This window comes from Fundulus heteroclitus, chromosome 16 (assembly GCF_011125445.2).
Source record: "Fundulus heteroclitus isolate FHET01 chromosome 16, MU-UCD_Fhet_4.1, whole genome shotgun sequence".
NCBI classification, from domain to species: domain Eukaryota; kingdom Metazoa; phylum Chordata; class Actinopteri; order Cyprinodontiformes; family Fundulidae; genus Fundulus; species Fundulus heteroclitus.
Window position 1 is genome coordinate 16,247,637 of NC_046376.1, and position 20,567 is coordinate 16,268,203.

General features: G+C 40.4%; 2 protein-coding genes across 5 annotated transcripts in view; both read left to right on the top strand.

The window, feature by feature from the left end:
* Positions 1–520: 520 nt before the first annotated feature.
* Positions 521–5,186, top strand: icam5 (intercellular adhesion molecule 5). Its single transcript, XM_012878630.3, has 10 exons — positions 521–776; positions 1,578–1,925; positions 2,028–2,318; positions 2,417–2,722; positions 2,812–3,063; positions 3,267–3,608; positions 3,685–3,921; positions 4,012–4,236; positions 4,369–4,632; positions 4,812–5,186. The coding sequence occupies exons 1-10, from the start codon at positions 725–727 to the stop codon at positions 4,988–4,990; spliced, it is 2,496 nt and encodes an 831-aa protein (XP_012734084.2). The 5' UTR covers positions 521–724; the 3' UTR covers positions 4,991–5,186.
* Positions 5,187–5,612: 426 nt separating this feature from the next.
* Positions 5,613–20,567, top strand: part of trip10a (thyroid hormone receptor interactor 10a) — a 29,218-nt gene continuing 14,263 nt past the window's right edge. The window contains exons 1-5 of one of the 4 annotated variants that reach the window (XM_012878584.3): positions 5,613–5,776; positions 13,810–13,925; positions 14,533–14,589; positions 14,865–15,012; positions 20,322–20,384. In XM_012878584.3, coding sequence (XP_012734038.2) covers positions 5,753–5,776; positions 13,810–13,925; positions 14,533–14,589; positions 14,865–15,012; positions 20,322–20,384 — 408 coding nt within the window. In that variant the 5' untranslated portion in view covers positions 5,613–5,752. The remainder of the gene's footprint in view (positions 5,777–13,809; positions 13,926–14,532; positions 14,590–14,864; positions 15,013–20,321; positions 20,385–20,567) is intronic. The other 3 variants (XM_012878585.3, XM_012878586.3, XM_012878587.3) reach the window with 3 other exon arrangements.

A 20,567-nucleotide genomic window follows, 5' to 3' on the forward strand; every position in this document is an offset into this window, starting at 1 on the left:
CATCATGACATACATGTTGTACTCTTTGCTATCTCTTTTGTTTTAGAACTCGTGCATAGAGAAAGATTGTTACGCATGCGCACACCTCTTACTTCCGCTTGCCTCTATCAGTGATCAGCGATTCACTACAGTTATATCTGAAAATTTCAGGATGATGTCATCAATGCTTAATGTGTGCTAACACCGTCATTAGTTTAGTGTTTAGAGGACACTTTAGCACTTGAGGCATCCTCGGAAGACCTCACTGGTAAAGCAACTTGCCAGCTTGTTCAGATGCTTTCATGGTGATTAAAATCTGCCTTGAACAAAAATAAGAAAAAAAATGGACTCGCAGCTCCACTCAGAGGTCAGCAACTCAACCGGCTTGTTCTACAAACATGCTGTTTCCCACTTTCATGTTTAATTGTGCGCAACATTATCTCATCTACAATGGCTTAACAAAAGAAATGACGAGTAGCTGCAAAAATGGGTGTAGGAAATAAACAACAACGGTTGCACCACATGGCTTCCTGTTTCCTGTACACGAGGGCGTTTGGTTTATATTGTAGAGTACTTTCTTTTTCCACCTTTATCTGTTCAACGGTCAGCCACGAGTCAGCACGTACGGGCCATCTTTTGGTCAGGAATAATTTCATCCAGTTGGGAAGCCCACCATCCTCTGAGTCCTCTTGAAATACTTCTCACCTTTTACTTGAGGCTCCTTTCACTTACATGCCGGTCCAGCATGCTGCCTCTAAAGATGTTGGGCCTCATGCTGTTCTCATCGTTAACATACGGTGAGTAGTGATGCTGCGTGACTACTTTTTTTTTTCTTGCTTTAGTGTTCTGTTTATAGTGATTTTGGGGGATCAAAATTTAATGTTAAGGTAGTTTCTTACTTTTTCTTGTTGCTATGATTTGTTACTCCTTGCGAGGCAACGCTAAACTGATTTCAAGTGGAAAATTCTTTGTGAGAAATTGAAGCTTAAATGTATTTAATGTTTTGTACGAGGCGATAATTTATGTGAGTTCAGGATTTGAATGAAGTTTTTTACAAAAAGAAGGTCAATCAAAAAATTAGATTTCATCAGGAGTGAGATCGTATGATTCTTAATGGGAGGGGTAGGTGTTATAATACTCCCACATCATTTATAGCTAGAGATGTCGCTTGGGCTGTGTGCAAAAGCTGGGTGCGGTGAAACTGTTTATTTTTCTGGAAGTGCGCAATAACATTTTATTTATAGTTCATAGCACCACAAAGACATGTCCTATACCTCTAACTACTGCTTGAAAGCTTGAGCAAATGTTTTAAATTAGATTGAAATATGTGATCAAATAAAAAAATAAAAATTGGCCTGATTTCTGTTATCTAATTTTGTGAAGGTCTGCCCAATATTCTCAGTTTTAAATTATAGACAAATAAGGGTGAAGTGCACTGTTTTAGAAACATGTTAATCACCCTTTTATTGTTTCCTGCCTATTTAATTTGAGAATATACATTTTGTCACTTATTGTAGACATAATATGCATAAAATATGCCTGTCTGTGTTATTTAGACAACAGCAATTAACAGAATTTACACTTATTTCCCCAAACAGACATGCCAACATGTAATGCTATTCCACCACCAGAGGGAAGTGGCAACGCCACTGTCTATGTGTCAACGGGTGCTGACCTAACATGCACCCAGATGCGTGACTCTCTGATCCTGGATGCTCCTGAAATCATACAATATGGAACAGACGTCAGTGCAAACTGCTTCACCACAGAAGGAGAATTTGAAGAGATGACCCTACAGCTTGGAAACAAAACCTGTGAAAGTTCACAACCGAATGCTACCGTCTCCTGCGTTGCACCAGTGTTAGGCTCTGAGATGACGGCAGTGTGCAAAATAAAGCTAAGTGACACCTTGGAATGCAGCAAAAAGGTTGAAATAACCGTATACAGTAAGTTTATTTTCAGAAGAAGACTAAGGCGTTGTGGAGAAATATCTAATTCTGAACACGAATTAACAATATTATGTTTATGTTCCTTTTGTGTGATAAAAGAGATTTTGCTCTCTGTGAAGACTGGAGACGTCGGGCAGGCAGATTACGAACTGCAGTGTGACGTCTTCAGTGTGGCCACTGTTCAAAACCTCAGTGTCACATGGTACAAAAACAATGAAGAATGTATGACGGAGGCCTGCATCGAAGCGGGCGGCATTTCCTCCATGCTGCCCGTCAACATCAGCAGGGAAGAGATTTCTGCCGAGTTTAGATGCGAAGTTCAACTGAACCTTGGGCAGAAAAGCCCACAACATCCTCTGGTTTCTGCAACTCACAATGTCTCAGCACGCTGTGAGCAAACCTGTTGCCTTGAAATAATATCATGTTACAGCTAAAACTTTAATTTGAATTTTAATGAATAAAAAGTCTTCGCTTGCCTTTTTTTTTAGATGCTCCCGAGCTCAGGACAAATTCCAGCATGAGCATCATCCTGCCAAAGGGTGGCAATGCAACCCTGCTCTGCGATGTGGAGGGGAACCCTCCTCCTGAGTACCGGTGGACCATTGATGAGAAGCCACAGTTGGAAACCACAGAGAAGCTTGAAATCACTGGGGTTAACAGCAGATCAACCTACAGCTGCACAGCAACTAACATTCTGGGGAACATAACAGTGCAAATTCATGTTGATGTGGAAGAAGCGACCACAACAACAGGCCCTACAGCCCAGCCCGTCACCGAAGCAGAGGAGCCTGAAAGTATACGTTCATGTTAATGTTACAGTTTAAATGCGTCACTGTGCACCGGATCAAAGTTTTGATCCAAAACGTTTGCTTCTGAATGACAGATTGTGGCATAACCTTGACGCCCTCTGTGCTTTACGTGAAATATGGAGATCCAGCTTCGATGATCTGCAGCACAACCATCAAAGAAATTGGTAAAATTGACTGGGAGAATGCAGTCGGCACGAAAAATAAAACACCCACCACTGTGACTTGGAAAGTTGAGAAACTAGAAGACTTCACTGTGAAGCCTTTCTGTTTTGTCACTCTGCTTAATAACCATCAGTGCATCATAAAACCAGATATCACTCTTTATAGTAAGTAATCATCACACTTTCTGCTCTTTAATATCCTTCACCTGGAAATGTCATACATTGACAGAAATATTAGTTTTGATTACATACTTATCTTACATACATGTGAAGTTCCTTTTGTTGTTTTGTCTTTGGCTGTAACCTTACAAGGGCATTTAAGCGGGCTGGATGGAAGCTTTTAATCCAACTTTCTGTTTTGTGTATAGAGCTTCCAGATTTGGTGGAGGTCCATGCAGCGGGTGATGGTTCAGTGACAGAAGGCAAAGAGCATCAGCTGCGGTGTAACATGAACGGAGTGGCCCCTGTGGATAGGCTCTTGGTGAAGTGGTATAAAGACGAAGAACTTGTCCTCACGGACGATCAGAACGGCTTTAGTGTGACGGCACTCGATGGTGGCCTGTACGATGTAACGTCTGTCTACAACTTCACTGCCAAGAAAAGTGACAATGGAGCAAATTTCACATGCAAGGCCGAGTTTCAGTTTGGACCTGCAGGGCCGCCGGTCCCCCCGTCCATGGCCTCAGAACCGCACACTGCTGTTGTACACTGTAGGTTTTCCCGCTTTTAAAGTTTCTACCAACCACATAATGTTGAAAATACCTGAATCCTAATTTTCTCATGTAGATAAGCCGACCATGAAAGCTTGCCCTGCTAGTTACCTTGAAGAGGAAAACAATCTCCGTCTGCGTAATGTGCCGTGTGAAGCTGATGGGAACCCTCCTCCTGCTATTACTTGGTACCGCAATGGCGCTGAGGTCAATCCGTCAACACCCCTTCAGAGGAATGATTCTGGCACCTACAAAGCTAGAGCGGTTAACTCAGTAGGCCAAATCGAACGTGACGTTCACATCACAGTTGGATGTGGGTCTACAACACATCTTTCAAATTTTGTTCCAAAAAAGCCAATAGCTGTTGATTATCCTGAAAAATAATCTTGATGTCTCTTTACAGACCGTCCCAGTTTTACTTGTCAGATGCGGTATGAGGTTAAAGTCAACGACACGGTGAAAACGTTGTGTGAACCGGAGGGTTTACCTCGCCCTGATATTCGTTGGTTGCAAAATGGAAAACCGATCATGCCACAGAGGTGGAAGAAGCACGAGAGTGGAAACTACTCAATAAAAGCGTCCAACCAATATGGAACCGCTGAACACGAGTTTTATCTGGACGTTTTGTGTGAGTCGTAACTTTACAGCCACACTCTTACTCTTTATTGTGCTCTCGCTGTAGCTGCAAACAATTTAGGATCAAAGATAAGAAACCTAACAGTATTTTGTCTTTTTTCTTCCTCCTCTCTTCCTTCAACAGACCCCCCGGAGTTCACAGGGCTGAAACGCCAAGTCTTTTTCCGTGCAGACAAAAATGTGAGTTTAGTTTGCCAAGCTGGCGGCAACCCTGAGCCTGAGATCCAATGGGAGTACCGATTTGCAGACAATGGGGATTGGACCACTATGGGGCGCCAGGAGACCATAACCATCTCAAGAGCCACGTCTGCTAATACTGGCTCTTACAAATGTATTGCCACGAATAAAGTTGGAAAGGTGACAGGAACTGTGACTCTGGAGGAAAGAGGTATTATTCTGGTTTTTTTTTTCTTTATTTTTCTGTGCAAAAGATGAATGCAAATATACACTGTAATGTCAAGCATGTATGCACGTAAATACAAACTGTAGGTCAAAAAAAGTAAGGGGGAAAAAACACCACATTAAAGGTTGCAAGTTTTCAGCTATTTTATTTTTCTTCTTTTGCAGCGGATCACCACCACTCTTTCGTGGACCTGTGGTGGCTTCTCCTTTTAGTGGGTCTACTTTTCCTACTCGTCATTGTCTTTCTCCTCGTAAAGCGCCAGAAAAAACTTGGACAGTACGACGTTGTCGCAAACAACGACAAAAACATCCCCCTGGAAAGCGTAAAGAATGGGACAAGTTGAAGTCAAACGCAGCCTTTAGATAAACATTGTTAACCTCATTTATCATGAAACCTTTTCTTTTCACTCAGATCATAATTGCCATTTTGTATATTTTTGTTCTTGCAGTGTCAGTTCATTGTGTTAAAACGGTATGCGGGAGCAGCGTTATAGCTACTAAACATTTGTCGATTTTATTAAAAAATACAAGAGTAACTGATTAAGCCTACTTTTTTTTTTTTTTTTTTTTTTTTTTTTTTACTGTGGACAGTGTATGCAGTTTCGAAACGTTCCCTGTTATGTTTGACTTGAATTACTGACTGTTAAAAAGAGACTTTCAAAATGCTGGTATTTGCCAAGGAAACGTGGATGTAACGCAGTCTCCAGGCCGGGTGGGCTTTATGTGGGTGCTGGCCCTTTAAGACAGCGCACTAACACTGGGATTTGGGAGTGACGCGGATAGGAGAGCTACTTTGCCCCTCTGTTTCCTTCGCTATGAAAAAATATTTGGACTAACTAGAACTACAGGGTTCAGTAAAAGTTGATTGGTTGATCATGAAGCCGGCCCTTAGCCTTTGTTAAAGAGCGAAAAAGCGGCCGGCAGCGGATCGCTCCGGGTTTTTTTTTTTTTTTTTTTTTTTTTTTAAGTTACTGACTGATCAGGTCGGGATTGTGTTTGCGTGCGGGCCGTCCCTCCCGTCCTCCGAGCTGCTGCTGCGGCGGCGGCGGCTGGGATAACTTTTTGGAAGAAGTTCTTTGTATTCAGGAAACGGCTCGGCAAAGAACATGGACTGGGGCACAGAACTTTGGGTGAGTCCATCACGCAAAGAAATGTAAATCGGGATGACGGCAATGCGCTATGTTTTTCTCTCTCTCTCTCTGCACCCCGATGATGTGGTTGCAGCGTTTAACTTTGCAAAACGAAGCCCATCTGAGCGCATTTTTTTCCCCCTTTCATTTGCAGCTCTTCAATAAAGGCACCCTCTCTATATCTGACTAATAATTTAAGTTAAATCTAATTTAAGTGTAATCCCTTGCCGTTGTTTTCGGTTTGTTTGTGTACAGCGCTTTGACGACCTTTTTGTTTTTATGAAGTGTTTTATAAATAAAGATGGTATGGTAAGTCATTGGACATTTGAGGTCGTGTTCACGGTTCAGGAAAAAGTGTGGGGATTTTTTTTTCTTCCTGCTGTGTCAATTTGTTCTGCATGCGGGTGCTTAAGCTGTGTTAAGAGTTGTGTCTTTTTTTTCCTCCTCTGTTTACATTTTGTCACACTTGGCTTCCATAGAGATGAAATCAGCTGCTGTGATGGGGCTTGGCAACCAGCCTCATCACTGATAAGGTCCCTCCACCTGAGTGACATGCTTTCTTCTTCAACAAAGTTCCATGTTCTGATGGGGTTTTTTTGGGGAGCTGAATGCACATCAGAGGGTTAAACCAAAATTAATGTAGTGGGGGCATTTAAGCCGTTTTCTTGGAAGGAGAAGTGAAAGGATTGGCACTGTCCTGAACCTAAACAAAACCCGCTTTGACACTTGTGTGTTCTCAGGGAGCCTAATGCCTAAAGTGGAGCATTGCAAAGAGGAGGGAAAACGAGGTTTTGGCCTCATTACTGTCTTCCCCCTGGGTGTGTACTCGGTCCCCTTCTTTCATCCTATGAAATGGTGCAACAACCTAATTAGTTTTGCCCTACATTGACAAATTCAGAGAAGCTCCTGTTACACTGCACAGAGTTTCTGCAGTGGCTTCGAAATAAGTTTTGCACATAGTATCCGAAGTTTATTGTTTCATGCACACGCTGAGAAATATCTAACCACAGAGTTTTTTTTGTTTTTGTTTTTGCGCGTGTGTTGCGATACGATCTCGCCTGCCTGATCATTCAGATTCCTGTTCGCATAATTGGTTTTGTTAATGTCTGGCTGCAGAGTCAAAGCGCAGGCCGAATCAGCCCTTTGGCATCTGTCCTCCTGATTGTTGTTAATCCGGTGGCTATTTTAAGGCACTGGTTGGTGCAGTGCAAGATTGCAGGGTTCTGTGCTTTAGTTGTGATAGCGAGTGCAGCTCCTGTGCATCAGGTCTAGCAGGGCCATGCCACTGAGTCTCTGCAGGAATGAGTGATTCAGCACTGAAACATTCGTGGAAGCTATACAGGAAAGCGATGACCTGGGTGGCTCCTTCCAGCGTTGCCATGCTTTGAAGCAAGTTGGAGACTTGTTTTGGGTTCAGATGCTCTGTGTAAACAGTGAAATAAGAGGTGAGCACCTGTTGCTAATTGTTGTAGCATTATAATAACAATAAAAAAAGGTCCAGCAATATCTGCAGATGTACAAAGAGTAGCTGCTTGTATAATAAAATGCAAACACAAATCTTTAATTTCCCCTGCACAAAACACAAGGAATATGTGCAGTTGCTATGCACGACTATTTCTGATTTATGAAAATACTCTAAAATGCTGTAACCGCCTAAATAAAACCCTTTTATAGTTAGCTTTGACTGCGGCTTCGGGAGGATGATGTGCGACAACAGTCTGACCAGTGATGTGGTTTCACAGGACAATGATCAAATGCATATTCTCTTTAGTGCTTTAGAATAGCTTGCCTTTTTTAAATATAGCGATAGCATTTTAAATGAAGTGGGTATAATTACATTTTTCACAGTTTGGATTAATCCAGTTTCTTCCAGAAAATGTCTTCCCTCCTAAAAAAGAATAGAAGAAGTAGCAAAAGAATAGATCGTTGTAAATACAGTGACCGTGTCCCTGTTGTGTTGGAGAATATCCAGGACTTTACTTGTACTTCTAATTGGAAGGCCACTTTTATTGTTTGGAGTCCTTTTGAAATCTTTTGAGAATGCTGTTTATGCTGTTGGGGCCAACAAAGGGGAGTGGAAAACATCCAGTAAAACCGCTGTTTTCTTCCATAATGTGAACGTATCCAATAAACAACAAGAGAACGCCTCCTTTGTGCTACCCTGAAACTAAACATCCTGAAATTATTTGTTGGAGCATACGTTTGCCGTTATTTATGTGGGATTACGAAGTGCCAAATGGTAAAAATTATGAGTGAATTTAAAAAAAAAAGGCGAAAAAATCAAGACAAAACAAACAAAAAGACAAGAAAAAAAAACAATAAAAACGGTCCCAGCTACAAATGCTCACGCCAGCTTTTTCACAGCTTTTGAGTAAGAGGTTTTATCTGCATGCTGAAGTGCCTGTTTATCTAGCTTCCCTGAGTCCGATTACTCTGGCCAGGTTGGCATCGTGAAGCTGTTTTTTGTGTGTGAAGCTTTAAAAATGCAGACAGGGTTTAAGCTCTGTAGACCCGCGCCATTCATCTTCTGAGGTAGGACCAGGCTTCCCTCTCAGTATCAGATTTGTTATGTTGTAGTACAAACTGAACTCCAGTCCAAAAACGGGATATGCAAACACTTTGCTAAGTCATGCAAAATGCTTATGTCAGGGAGCCACCAACAGAATACAGCTTTTTATCTGCACTCGCATGTTGTGGTGACTGCAAGGATAACAGTTTTTTTTTTTTTTTTTTGGAAATTATGTATACCTGCCTAAGAATCAAATAAAAAAAACCAAAACGTTTAAAAACAGATTAAATGAACCTAAACAACTGTAGAAGAAAAATCTGAACCGTTATCATTTATTCCTTGATACTATAGATTTGCTGATGTCGTAAAGCGTGAGTGTTGCAAACATCACTAGATACTTTGACAGGGAAATTAGGGGCACATACACCTGTTAAATTTGAATCGCATAAGTCCCATATCCCTCATGTGAGAGTTGGAAGTGGGAATAATATTATTTCAACACGTGTTCAAGCCTCCCGGCTGGTATGTTTCCCTGTTAACTGTTCTCAGTGACCTCCAACGAAGCACCTAAATCAGCAGATTTAGTCTTGCAATAAATCTGCTACACAGCTAAAAATCACAGGCCTATTTTCAAGATCCCTTAAAAAGCTTCTCGGAAAAAGTAGCAGCACAACAGCTAATTTCTTTCGTGGGTAGGTCTGGGCGATGTGGACCAAAAACAATATCCTGATATTTTTTGGCTGAATGCGGATATATGATGTTTAACTCGATATGTTTTTCTCTTCATAAAGTAATTCTAAAAAGGCATCCCTGAATCAAAGTTTCATCCCAAATGTCTTATGGGTGCAGTTTTTATCAAACGGCTGTAGATAACAGCTGAAAAACAACCATCTGAAATACACAAAAGTCTAATTTGAATGCAGTGGATAGTGGATACAGTGGATAGAGAGGTTTGTTGAATAGTACAGGCAGAACCATCTCATGTTAAATGCAGGGAAAACAAAGGAGCTGGTGGTGGAGTTTCACTGGTGCAGTCCCACCTCACTGACACAGGTGAACATCCAGGGGACTGATATTGAGATAGTGGACTCTTATAAGTACCTTAATGTTCACCTGAACAATAGACTGGACTGGAGTCACAACACGGATGCTCTGCACAGGAAGGGTCAGAGCCTGGGATGTCAACAAATAATCAACTTACGATTAATTGTCGATTAATGGTTAATTAGATTAAAGTTTATTCCATCCGATTAACTGATAATGTCCACTTAGACGGACCTTCTTTCAGTGTTGTAGTATGGCCGCCATTCAGAAGAGGGTCCTGCCGGTAATTTTGAAGCAGAGCCAAACCGTCATGGTCTTTCGTTTTAAAATCTTAAGACTTGGCAGCTTAAGACCCACTTTTTTTTTAAATTAGCATTTAATTCTGACCTGGGTAATACGGTCTCTTAGGTGTTCCTCCTACTGTCTGCTCCTTTCTATAAATTTTTGAAAGGCTTTTAACGTCCAGCAGCGCTGTACCACTACAGCACCTTTTTATTGTATCTGTATGTTTTGTATGTTATATGTATTGTTTTATGGCTCTATTGTAAAGCACTTTGGGTAACGTTAGGCTATTGTAAAGGGCTATACAAATAAACTTGATTGATTGATGGCGGACGCAACGTGAGGCATTCCGAACGGAGTCCAGTGTGGGATTATCTTTGCGCTGTTTAATGACAACAAGGATGCAAAACTGCTCTTTATACAGTTGTTTTTAAATATAAACACTCAACAAGCTCCTTAGCTTGTCAGCTAAATAATTCCCATTCAGCCAAGCTGCTTGGCGGAGCAGAATCAGTTTCTCAACCAGAACTCACTGATGTGCTCAGAAGGCAAGCATGTGATGTAAGAAAAGTGGCGGGCATTATGCAAAATATGGTAACGTGATAGAAAAAGTCATGATGCCAGAAGCACAGCTGATGGAGAGGGATTTTGTGGGGATTATTAGGGTTTCATACATTTTATTCCATTCAACTTATTTGTTTCTATGCAGTAACCTAATAGAATCCTGTTTTTGTATAAAAATATAAAAAGTTTAATAATGTGTTTATGCAGACTGTATTTAATGCAGATGGCACAATAAACTGTAAAGATATAATAATTTGATCATGCAAGAGAAAAATTTTCCTTATCAATTAATCGTTAGTCGATCGATAAAATCAATCTACTTTAGATTAACTCATTAATCGATAACATGCATCCCTAGTCAGAGCAGAGTCTCCCTGCTGAGGAGATTAGATGTTTTGCAAGGAGCACTGCTGAAGACTTTCTTAAACTCTGGTGGCATCAACCATCTTCTCTGTTGTGGTCTGTTGGAGCAGCCGCTTATCTGTAGCTGAGAAGAAGCGGCTGAATAAACTTATTAGGAGGGCCAGCTCTGTCCTGGGATGCCCCCTGGATCCAGTGCAGGTATTCCGTCCCTTACAGGACTGTAAGAAAAATGACATCACTGATGGACAATGTCTCCACCTCGTACATGGAGCTGTTGCTGAGCTGGAGAGCTCTTTTAGTGACTGCTGCAGCCTAGATGCTCAAAGGAGCACTTCCGCAGGTCGTGACTTTATAATCTCTGCTGCTCACAGCAGACTCAATAAGTGTTTACAACATGCCAATGGTTGAACGGGTTCTGAGCTGATCATGAGTCTTTCAGATGCTAAGAGACACTTCCTAGCTACTACAAGATGCTGCCGTACTACCAGGCATATTAGCTCATATCGTTCTGTTAATTGGCTGGTGAAAAAAACAGTTTTCCCACTGTTTAACTTGAATATTTCTTATATATTATTATTATCCCCGATTTATTAAAAAAATAAATAAATAAATAAAAATGCAATACTTACTCTGGCATTTTTTTCTGTTTTTATTTTGGCCTATCTGATAAGCTCATCCTCGGTTGTTTTAGAACTGTTTTATTTAAATTTGAAAGGATTTCTTTAGATTAATTAGCTAGTTTTTTTATTTCATTCCTATAAACTCTGTGTCTTTGCCACTGTTTTCCGCCCACATTTCCCCTTTGTTGGACAACAAAGGAATTTCTTATGTTATCTCTCTTGTGAGATCAAATTTCAGTCTGGCTTTGGGGAGCTCCATCCCACAGAAACTGCCTTTTATTTAAAGTTTCTAGTGACATTTTAATGTAAGCTGACTCTGGAGCATCCACTGTAATGGCTCTCTATTTTGATTAACAGGCTCTGTGATGTGGTTGGTCTGTCAGGTGTGGCTCTACAGTGTTTTAACCTCTCTGGTAGAACATGTAGTGTTTTTGCAAACAGTTGTTGTCAGTCTCCCAAGAGCCTGCTGTGTTGGGTACCCCAGGGCTGAGTCTTGATGGTTACACATTCTCGTTTTAGGACCGTGGGGATAGATCCATGCACTGTCTTGACTTTGTTGATTCTTTTAAGAAACAGCTGAAGGTTAATTTATTCAGATTGGCTTTATAACTAGTTTGATGCTAGTTTAAAAAAAAAAGCACATCCTCATGTTGCATGTATGCTGTTTTTATATTTTTATTTTCTGTGTTTTATGGTCCTTTTATTGTGTAGCACTTTGTGTTTTTTTTTATCCTGTAAAAGGTGCTATAAAAATAAAGTTTACCTACTTAAAATAAGATCAAAATGCTCACTCACACAGGTCATTCCCCATGTAGGCATAAAGGAAATGTTTAGGGAAAATGTTTTTGTTCTTAATACAAATCGAACCGTCAAGATTTTGGGAGTTCATGTCTAAGAAATAAAATTTCCGAAGTTCATCCAACCCAAAGTGCCACACTGACTATCAAAAGCACTCATGGTTTTATATCTCACAGATGCTCAGGATTAACTCTTTTATATCTAGATTCAAGTTTAATATTTGTTTTCCTTTTGTCTAAATTTAGGAAGTCTGGTAAACGTATTTTGTCATATTTTATTAAAATGTTTTATTAAAATTCTGCAGATATCCTATTGAGATTATGGTAAGCAATGAGCATTGGTTGCAATAATGCAAATTTAAAATCAAAGGCATCAGAAGATGGTATGCAAAGAAAAGGAAATAATTGGGACAAGTAAAGAAATGTCTTTTTCCTTTTATATATTATAAGCTTTATATATTAGAATGTTAAGACAGGCAGCTATATACATTTTAAAAGCCCAAAGCATTGAGAAAGGTGCTGTATTTACCATTTAAAAAATATGCTGGTGATAAAGTGCAGAGTCAAATGAACCAAATGAGATGCTCCAGGATCATGGTACTACATGCTAGTGTGGACATTTTCTTACAGAGCAAACGTTGCCTAAATGTGTGATCATCAGAAGACAAAGCAGAAATACAACCAAAAGAATGTTGAGAACACAAAGTTTCATAATGAAAGGGCGACTTTTATCACTTATTGTGCATGGTCTCATATCCATGGCACTGCAATTTTATTACTTTATAATTAGCTTTACAGCCCTGCTAATACTTTGTCCTTCCTACTGATTCCAAAAAAAGTAAAAAAAACAAATCAACTGGACTTTTTTCCGAATTTCATTAATTAAATTTGCATGTTAATTTGCATGTTATCTAAGCCATAACAAGGCCTTTTGGGCAATAATATAAAGCTTGCAACTCCGCACTACCCCAGCCATTTGAATTGGGAAAGCTTTCTGGATGGGAAGCGAAACGTCTTCAAACTTCGGAAAAAAGTCCAGTTGTTTTGTTTTTTTAACGTTTTAACCTCCTGATAATTATTAGTAACACTTTCACATTTTGTATCAGTCATCTTATATGCAGGTTCCTTTTTTTTTTTAGGTCGGGTAATCTCAAATCAAAGATCTGCTGAGTTTGGAAAATGACTTTCAACACCCCTGTTGCACAATTAAAGACTGTGTGTGAAGGACACAGTGATGTCTGTTCTTATTCCAGAGCTTGAACTGAAAACTAGATTTCCGCCCTTCTTAACTGCGTCCTATGATTAGTTCAGATGTCTCATTCATTTAAATCCTGGTCTCTTTTATTTTTTACCCAAAGAACATAAAAGGTGCTGAAGAACAAGGCGCGACATGTAAGGAATCCCTTTTTTTTATGTTAAAGTTCACCCAAAAGTCACCTGCAGGGTTAGTTTTTATGTACAGTGAGAAAAGACTATTGCCTCTCAACACTTCCAGACTTGTCTGAGCTTGAAGGTGTCATAGAATCTCTTAAGAAAACGGAGACATGCAAAAAGAAAAGAGAATTTTGTAGAATGGAGCAAATGAAGACTCTCTGCTGTAAATAAGAAAACCAATAAGAAAATGGTTTATAGGGGCAGTTTGGAGACCAAAATCTACACATTTTTCGCCACGCGACGAGCATTGAAGGAATGTGACGTGCCGTAAAACACATGCTGGGTTTAGTTTATTGCCGCCCGTTCGGGATTCTTCTAGGTGCTCTAAATCTGGGAAAGCATCAACGGGCTGTGGCCTGGAGGTCAACCTCGACTCTCAAACGTCCTTTTCCTTATTTGTCCTCCCGCTCCTTCCCTTAGGATCAATACGACATCATAGAGAAGCACACGCAGTCCGGCCTGGAGCTGGTGGAGAAGTATGTGAAGTTTGTGAAGGAGAGGACCGAGATCGAGCAGAGCTATGCCAAACAGCTGAGGTACCCCCTCTTTTCTCCCGTATTGACCGTCTCACATTCGTCTGTGTGTGTGTCTGTGTGTGTGTGTGTGTGTTCAGCTCAAAGCAGCTCGTGTTTGTGTTTGAATGTTTGCATGTTAGAAGGTTGTTTATGAAATGCTCGTCGATCTTATGACTGCTCTGGGACAGATTGTAGCTTGTGTCTGAAACACTAGCCCGATTCTCCAGCTGCTGCATGCTTGCTGCCTCCCATTTCTCTCTCTCTCTCTCTCTCTCGCTCTCTCTCGCTCTTTCTCTCCTTATCCTATGCGCTTTCTCACCCAGTTGTTTCCCCGCACACAAAAGCCCACATCTGTTGCAGTGCTGAGCTCCGCTGGAGAGGAGAGGAAGTGGGAGCAGACTGGCGCATGATATAGTGGATGTGGTCAAAGGGAGAGTAAAAAGGGGGAAGAGCTGCAATTAAAATATGTTCTTAACAGGCAGTTGTTTTGAATCCATTGGTGTTAAAAAGCTGCAGTGGTTCCCTAAGAGTGTCCATGTAAAAAAAAAAAAAAAAAAAAAAAAAAAAAATGCCGTTTCCCATTAGGTTTGCTGAATATTGAGGTTTCGCTTTGTGTCCACGTCCACAGGAATCTTTCAAAGAAGTATAACCAAAAACGAAGCAGCAAAGACGAGCCAGACTGCAGGTGAGCAGCCGCATGCTTCGATTCAAAGTCCTCCCCCTTCCTGTTGAAACTTTTCAGAGGAGTTGTTCTGTTACCGGTGTTGTTCGTGAGGTTGTTTTGGGACCGCTGATGGTGACTTGTTAAATGCCCTGGGAAGGAAACGGGAATGAGGAAGTCACAGGCTCCTTATCACAGCCTAACTTGCGGCAGAGTTTTGTGCAATTATCACTTTATCAGTGGTCCCATCTGCCATGTCCTCATCTCTCCACCCTTTCCTTTCTCCTGGTAAATGACAGGCTATCCAGCTACCAGTCTTTTTTGGACATCCTGAATGAGATGAACGACTATGCGGGCCAGAGGGAGCTGATTGCCGAGAACATGATCATGAACATTTGCATCGATCTCACAAAGTACCTGCAGGAGCTCAAGCAGGAGCGAAAGTCGGTGAGCTTGATATGCAGCGTAACAAGAATGCACAAATATAAAAAGTCTGCACAGCCCTGTTAAAATGTTTTTTTTTTTTTTGTGAGGGGAATGGTTGAGTGTGCCAGGTAGAATCTGAGTATATTGTCCACCTGTAATTTGGCATTGCTCCTGTACAATTCAGCTAAAATGGAGAGAATAAACATCTGCTGGATGCATAATTTCCAGTACCTTTAAACTAACTCTCTTAACCTCCGGTTTGATTTAATTTTTTGCCGTTACTCTTCCTTGCTGGGCTACAAGATGGCACATTTGTTAGCACTGTTGCCTGGAAGCAAGAAAGTCCAGGGTTTAATTTCAGACCTGGGTTCTGTCTGCATCAAGTTTGCACATTCTCAACCCTGCATGTGTGGCTTCCTCTTCTGGTACTCCAACATCTTCCCAGTGCCCAAAAACATGCATGTTAGGTTAACTAGTCACTCTTAATTGCCCCGCAGCATTGATTGTGTGGGTGGTTGTTTGTCCTGCGTCTCTGCGTTTTCCTTTGATGGACTGGAAAGCCGTTCAGGGTATACCCCGTCTCTTGCTCAGTGACAGCTGGCAATATTTCGGACTCTTTTATTTTCCCCCTCGACTCTGGAAAATTTGTCAACCTCGCCTTGCAAAGGTTTGACAACTCTATCAGACTGTGATGACATTTCTTGTCCTCAGTCCTCTTAAGGTGATCTGACATTCCAAAATGTTGTTCTTTTGGTAAAGATGTTATTCTTTAAAGGTTTTGGTCAAAACCGACTGGTTTGTAATTTCCTCCACCTTTCATCCAATGAAAAGTAACCCCAGACCATGATGCTGCCAGCGCCATGTTTCTCTGTGGTTATTGTGTTCTTTTGCTCAGTCTGCAACTCTGCTTCTCCAGTCCAGACACAGCGAATGCAGAAAATGGTTTCCACATATAAAACACAACCAGTGCTAATAAGAGCTACAGCTTCTTCAGCGTTACTGTTGGGCTCTAGCCTTGCTGGTGAGCTTCCATTGTGTCTTTTTTATCAATTATGGAGAAAGTTTTAGTAACGTTACTATAGGTCCATACTTTCTCCAATTATCAACTTCTATTTTTTATCGTGCCAATGGAGGCACAGTTAGGGAGTGCTGGTTTGATCACCTGCTCCAACTGTCTCTGTTGTTGCGTCCCTGGGCAAGGCACTTCATCCGAGTTGCCAGCTGGCGGTGGTCAGAGGGCCTGGTGGCGGCAGTGTACGGCAGCCTCGCCTCTGTCAGTCTGCCCCAGGGCAGCTGTGGCTCACCACCGTCAGGGTGTGACTGGGTGAATGACTGATTGTAGTGTGAGGCACTTTGGGGTCGTTGGACTAGTTAAAGTGCTGTACAAATACTTACCGTTTACCATAAAATGCTGTGATATGTTGGGGTACCCTTCTCCTGACTGATACCTTTTTTATACAAAATAATTTTGACCTTTTTATAATCTGTATGGCTTTAGCTAAAAATAACAAATTTCAAGAAATTTCAAGAAAATCCTTGTAGAACTGCTGAATTTTGTTTCAGGTTAGTTGGCTTCTCTATAAGTGATGCCTGTGTGAACTCAATAAGACAGTTATTTTTATTTATTTTTTTATTTTTTTTAAACTGCTTCAAAAAGGTATTAAGTATGGGACACCAAAGTGTTCAAAATGAATTAAATAGTTAAAACATTATGAAATAATTATCTACTTGAATAAATAAGATATACATATTGAAAATGATAATGAAATTGTGAAATAACTAAATGCTTATAAAATTCTCTCAATTCTCAAATATTTTTCAGTGTTCTTTAAAAATCTGCATAATAAAACATTTATTTCACATCAATATTTTTCGCAATAAAATAAATAATTATTGAGGCATTATGGTTTAATACTAGCACTTTGATTTCAAAATGTAATCTTTAAAAAAAGTCCTCTTTTATTTCATATTGACACTTTTCAGCAGAATCGCTTCACCTGCCAATCAGCGTCCGTGGGTTGGACCTGTGTCTCCATTGGCTGATCCTTAAAACATAATTAATTTTTCCTGGCTGCTCCATAAACAGCTTACTATCTAGTGTGTCCTGGGCTGCATCTTTCAAGGGCCTTATTCGTAGGCCGATGATGTTAATATGTCTCTGCGGGTTGAAGAGAATTTTTGACTGGAAACAGCAATAATGGAGAGGAGTGAAAAGCTGTGAATAAAAGTGGATATTTATGTGACATAAAATTAACTTTAATAAAGGTTTTAGTTGAGAAATTAGCTATGTTAACCCAAAATATCTGCTTGGTGTGTTGACATACGGCTTGATTCAGAAAATGCTCGGACGTGCTAGGACTGCAGCCCGCGGCTCGCCTCATCAGCATCCAGCTGACCTGGCGGCAGAGGCTCTCCAAGCCAAGAGAGAACACCTCTCTCCCCGCCGATTCCTTTCAGACTCCCGTTGGCTGTCAGCTAAGCGGGTGGATGCTCGCAATCCCGAGAGAGAACGGCATTCTCCCGGCACAATTCCGGGAGAATTAGCTTTCTGCTGCGAGAAGTAACTCAGATATCAAATTGTTCAGTTAGTTCATTATTATTATTAATATTCCCTACAAATAAATGGATTTAAACTTTGCTTAGAAAGTGTTTAAGTTGTTTAAGTTACCTAAGTTATTTAGGTAGTTAATATTTGTCGTCAATTAATTTTTTTTTGGTGGTATATTTCTATATCAACATGAAAATAAACATTTGGCTGATTTAATGAATGAGACTAAAAGGAAAGATGATAAAATAGCATAAAAAAAATGGGATCCATAATGAATATGTAACGGGTAAAAATGATGACCGTGTACAGTCAGGGGCGGACTGGCAAGCCATCGGGAGCACCGGGAGTTTTCCCGCCGGCCCGGACGGTGGACCGCCCCGATTGCCTGGCCTGGTCCACTCAGCAATCGCAAATGTTCGGATTGCTCTCGATAACACAAACAAATCATGTCGTTCATGCGGCTGGCTCGCTCCCACAGACTGCACTGGCGAGAGGGAAAAGATAGACACCCCCCCCTCATTCATTTTCTGAGGAGGCTGACACTCTCTGTCTCTGTCGGCGACTTTTCAGACCCCTGAACCAGCGATTTTTATTCAGTCCCAAAAAATCAGCTTCTCGTCTATTTTCTGTGTTATTGGCGACTTCACGTGAAAGCATTTCTCCAGTTACTTGGGGGAGCCGTGATTCTGTTTCCACCTCCTCAGTCAGTCTCACAGACAGCTGCTCTGCCTCGTCCTGGCTGCAAACCCCGTTATCAAGCTTCATGGCCGTCCGCAGTCGGAGAATTTGAATAGTTGGAAACTTATGTGGGTTTGAATATTTTTATTTATTTATTTTTACACAAAAGCGCGTTCAATTCAGTCAGATGCAGTATAGCAGCAAGACGCTGTGCACGAAGACCTGGTCCTTCAAAGGATGCAGCCCTGAATTAGGAGCCTCAGGCCTGACTTGAAACTCAGTGTCGGATTGCTTTGGTCTGGGTAAAGAAGCAGCCAATCACACTGGGAGCTGCATTTGACCAGTCAACACTGTTTGCTCCCATGTGCTGTTTGCTCATTTTGGGAATCTTTATTGGTTTGGGAACCTTGTGAATGCTCTAACTTCTGCCATTTGACTGGTTGACTCAAGTTGACTCAACTTGGATATTAGTTTTGGTTAGGTTATTTTATGCAAACGTGAAATTTTTGAGTTTAGTGCTTCTCCCTTTTAGTGTTTTTTCTTGTTGTTGGGTTTGTTTTGCTGAGAAGCTGTTTTATTTATTGTAAGATGGTTATCTTCGTTGTCTCTTTTTGTTTAAAAACCTTTATTAATAAACTTATAATCAATTTTACCACCTACGCTCTGTAATTTTATGTTACCCTGTTCTTCTAGCCAACTTGCCCTGTTTCTGCTGAAAAGTGTCATTATGAAATAAAAAGGTCATTGGGTAAAAAAATCATTGTGAAATAAAAGAAGACTTTTTTAAAAATTACATTTTGAAATAAAACCTGATGGGGTTAAATAACAAATGCCTATACAATAATTTTAGCTTATTGTGAAAAATATTAATAAGAAATAATTATTTTAATTATACACATTTTTAAGGAAGAATGAAAAATATTTTTTCATAATGAGCTGAAAATTTTACAAGCATTGTCACTTTAAATATTTATTTCTTATTTGTTCAAGTAGATTATTGTTTTATTTATTTATTTATTTATTTCATTTTGAACACTTTGGTGTTCCACAATTACTTTCATATACAACCAGGTGACTGCAGGTTAACCGACTTCTTCTTACTAAAGATTTAATGGATATGTCTAACATTAAAGATGGAAATGATTTCTCGTGGATTATTTTTTATTGCACAAAAATCTAGTGCATGTTTGTTGCAGCCAGTTGAGTCCTAATACATTGAATTCAGCTTTGTTTCACCGGCACAGATCCCTTCTCGTACAGCTCACTTAGAACTTACTTTAGTCGTCTTATTTCCATGTGCAACTTTCATTTAGTACAGTTTTTGCAGGTTTTGCGGTGCCTTAATCAGAACGCTAAACTCTTTTGCCTGGAGCTTAGAGTTGTGTTTACTATATACTAGCATTCTGGTGTGTGCCTGCATCACCATATTAAGAAGTAGTTTGACAAAATGCCAGCTGGTTTTGTTTTTTTGTTTTTACAACACACACTGTTAGGCAGGACTAGAGAGTATGGGGGAGTCGATGTGTGTAGATTTGATTGCTGCAACAGGAAAGAGGTTTAAGTGTCTCCTGAGGGGGATATGGTCTGAGCCGTGGTGTTCCATTTCTCAATGAGAAATCCTCCGTCTTTGTCCTGTTGGACTGCAAAAACGGACCTATAAGTAAAATGTTCTTAAAATTAGTGTTTTTGTCCTAGATTTGAGCAGGTAAATAAGATTATCTGCCAATGGAATGAGTGTTTTGACCCCTAAAATAAGATAATCAGACGTTCTACACTTGAAATAAGATGATGGAAATGAGTTGTTCCTATTATAAGTGCAAAAATCTCCTTCCATTTGCAGATAATCTTATTTACCCGCTCAAATCAAAAACAGATACACTTATTTTAAGAAAATCTTACTCATTTTTAGTTCCGTTTTTGCAGTGTGGACTGCACCGTACAGCCACACTCAGACTCACTGAAGACGCCTCCACAGACATGCTGGTATTTGTTTTCTTGTCTGTTTTGCTACGTGGCTTTTTGAGGTCATTGTTTATTCTGTGCTCTTCTCCACACGTCTCTCTCTCTCTCTCTTTCTGTCTCTATTTTTTACAAATGTCTGCAGTATCTATTGGAGGCCAAGAAGGCCCAGCAGAGCTTGGAGAGCACCTACAAGCAGCTCGACAGTGTAAGTCTAGTTTTACTATTGGAAAAACCTTCTTATGATGGTCTCATAACACTCCAGATTAAAGAAAAGTAATCTATGAGTGAGTGGCATCCCAAGCAGTGTGGTCAGGCTGTTGACTTTATTTGTTTATAGTCAAAATAGATGAACAGGGTGGGAAGCAGCTTCATTCCAAAGCTTCATCTG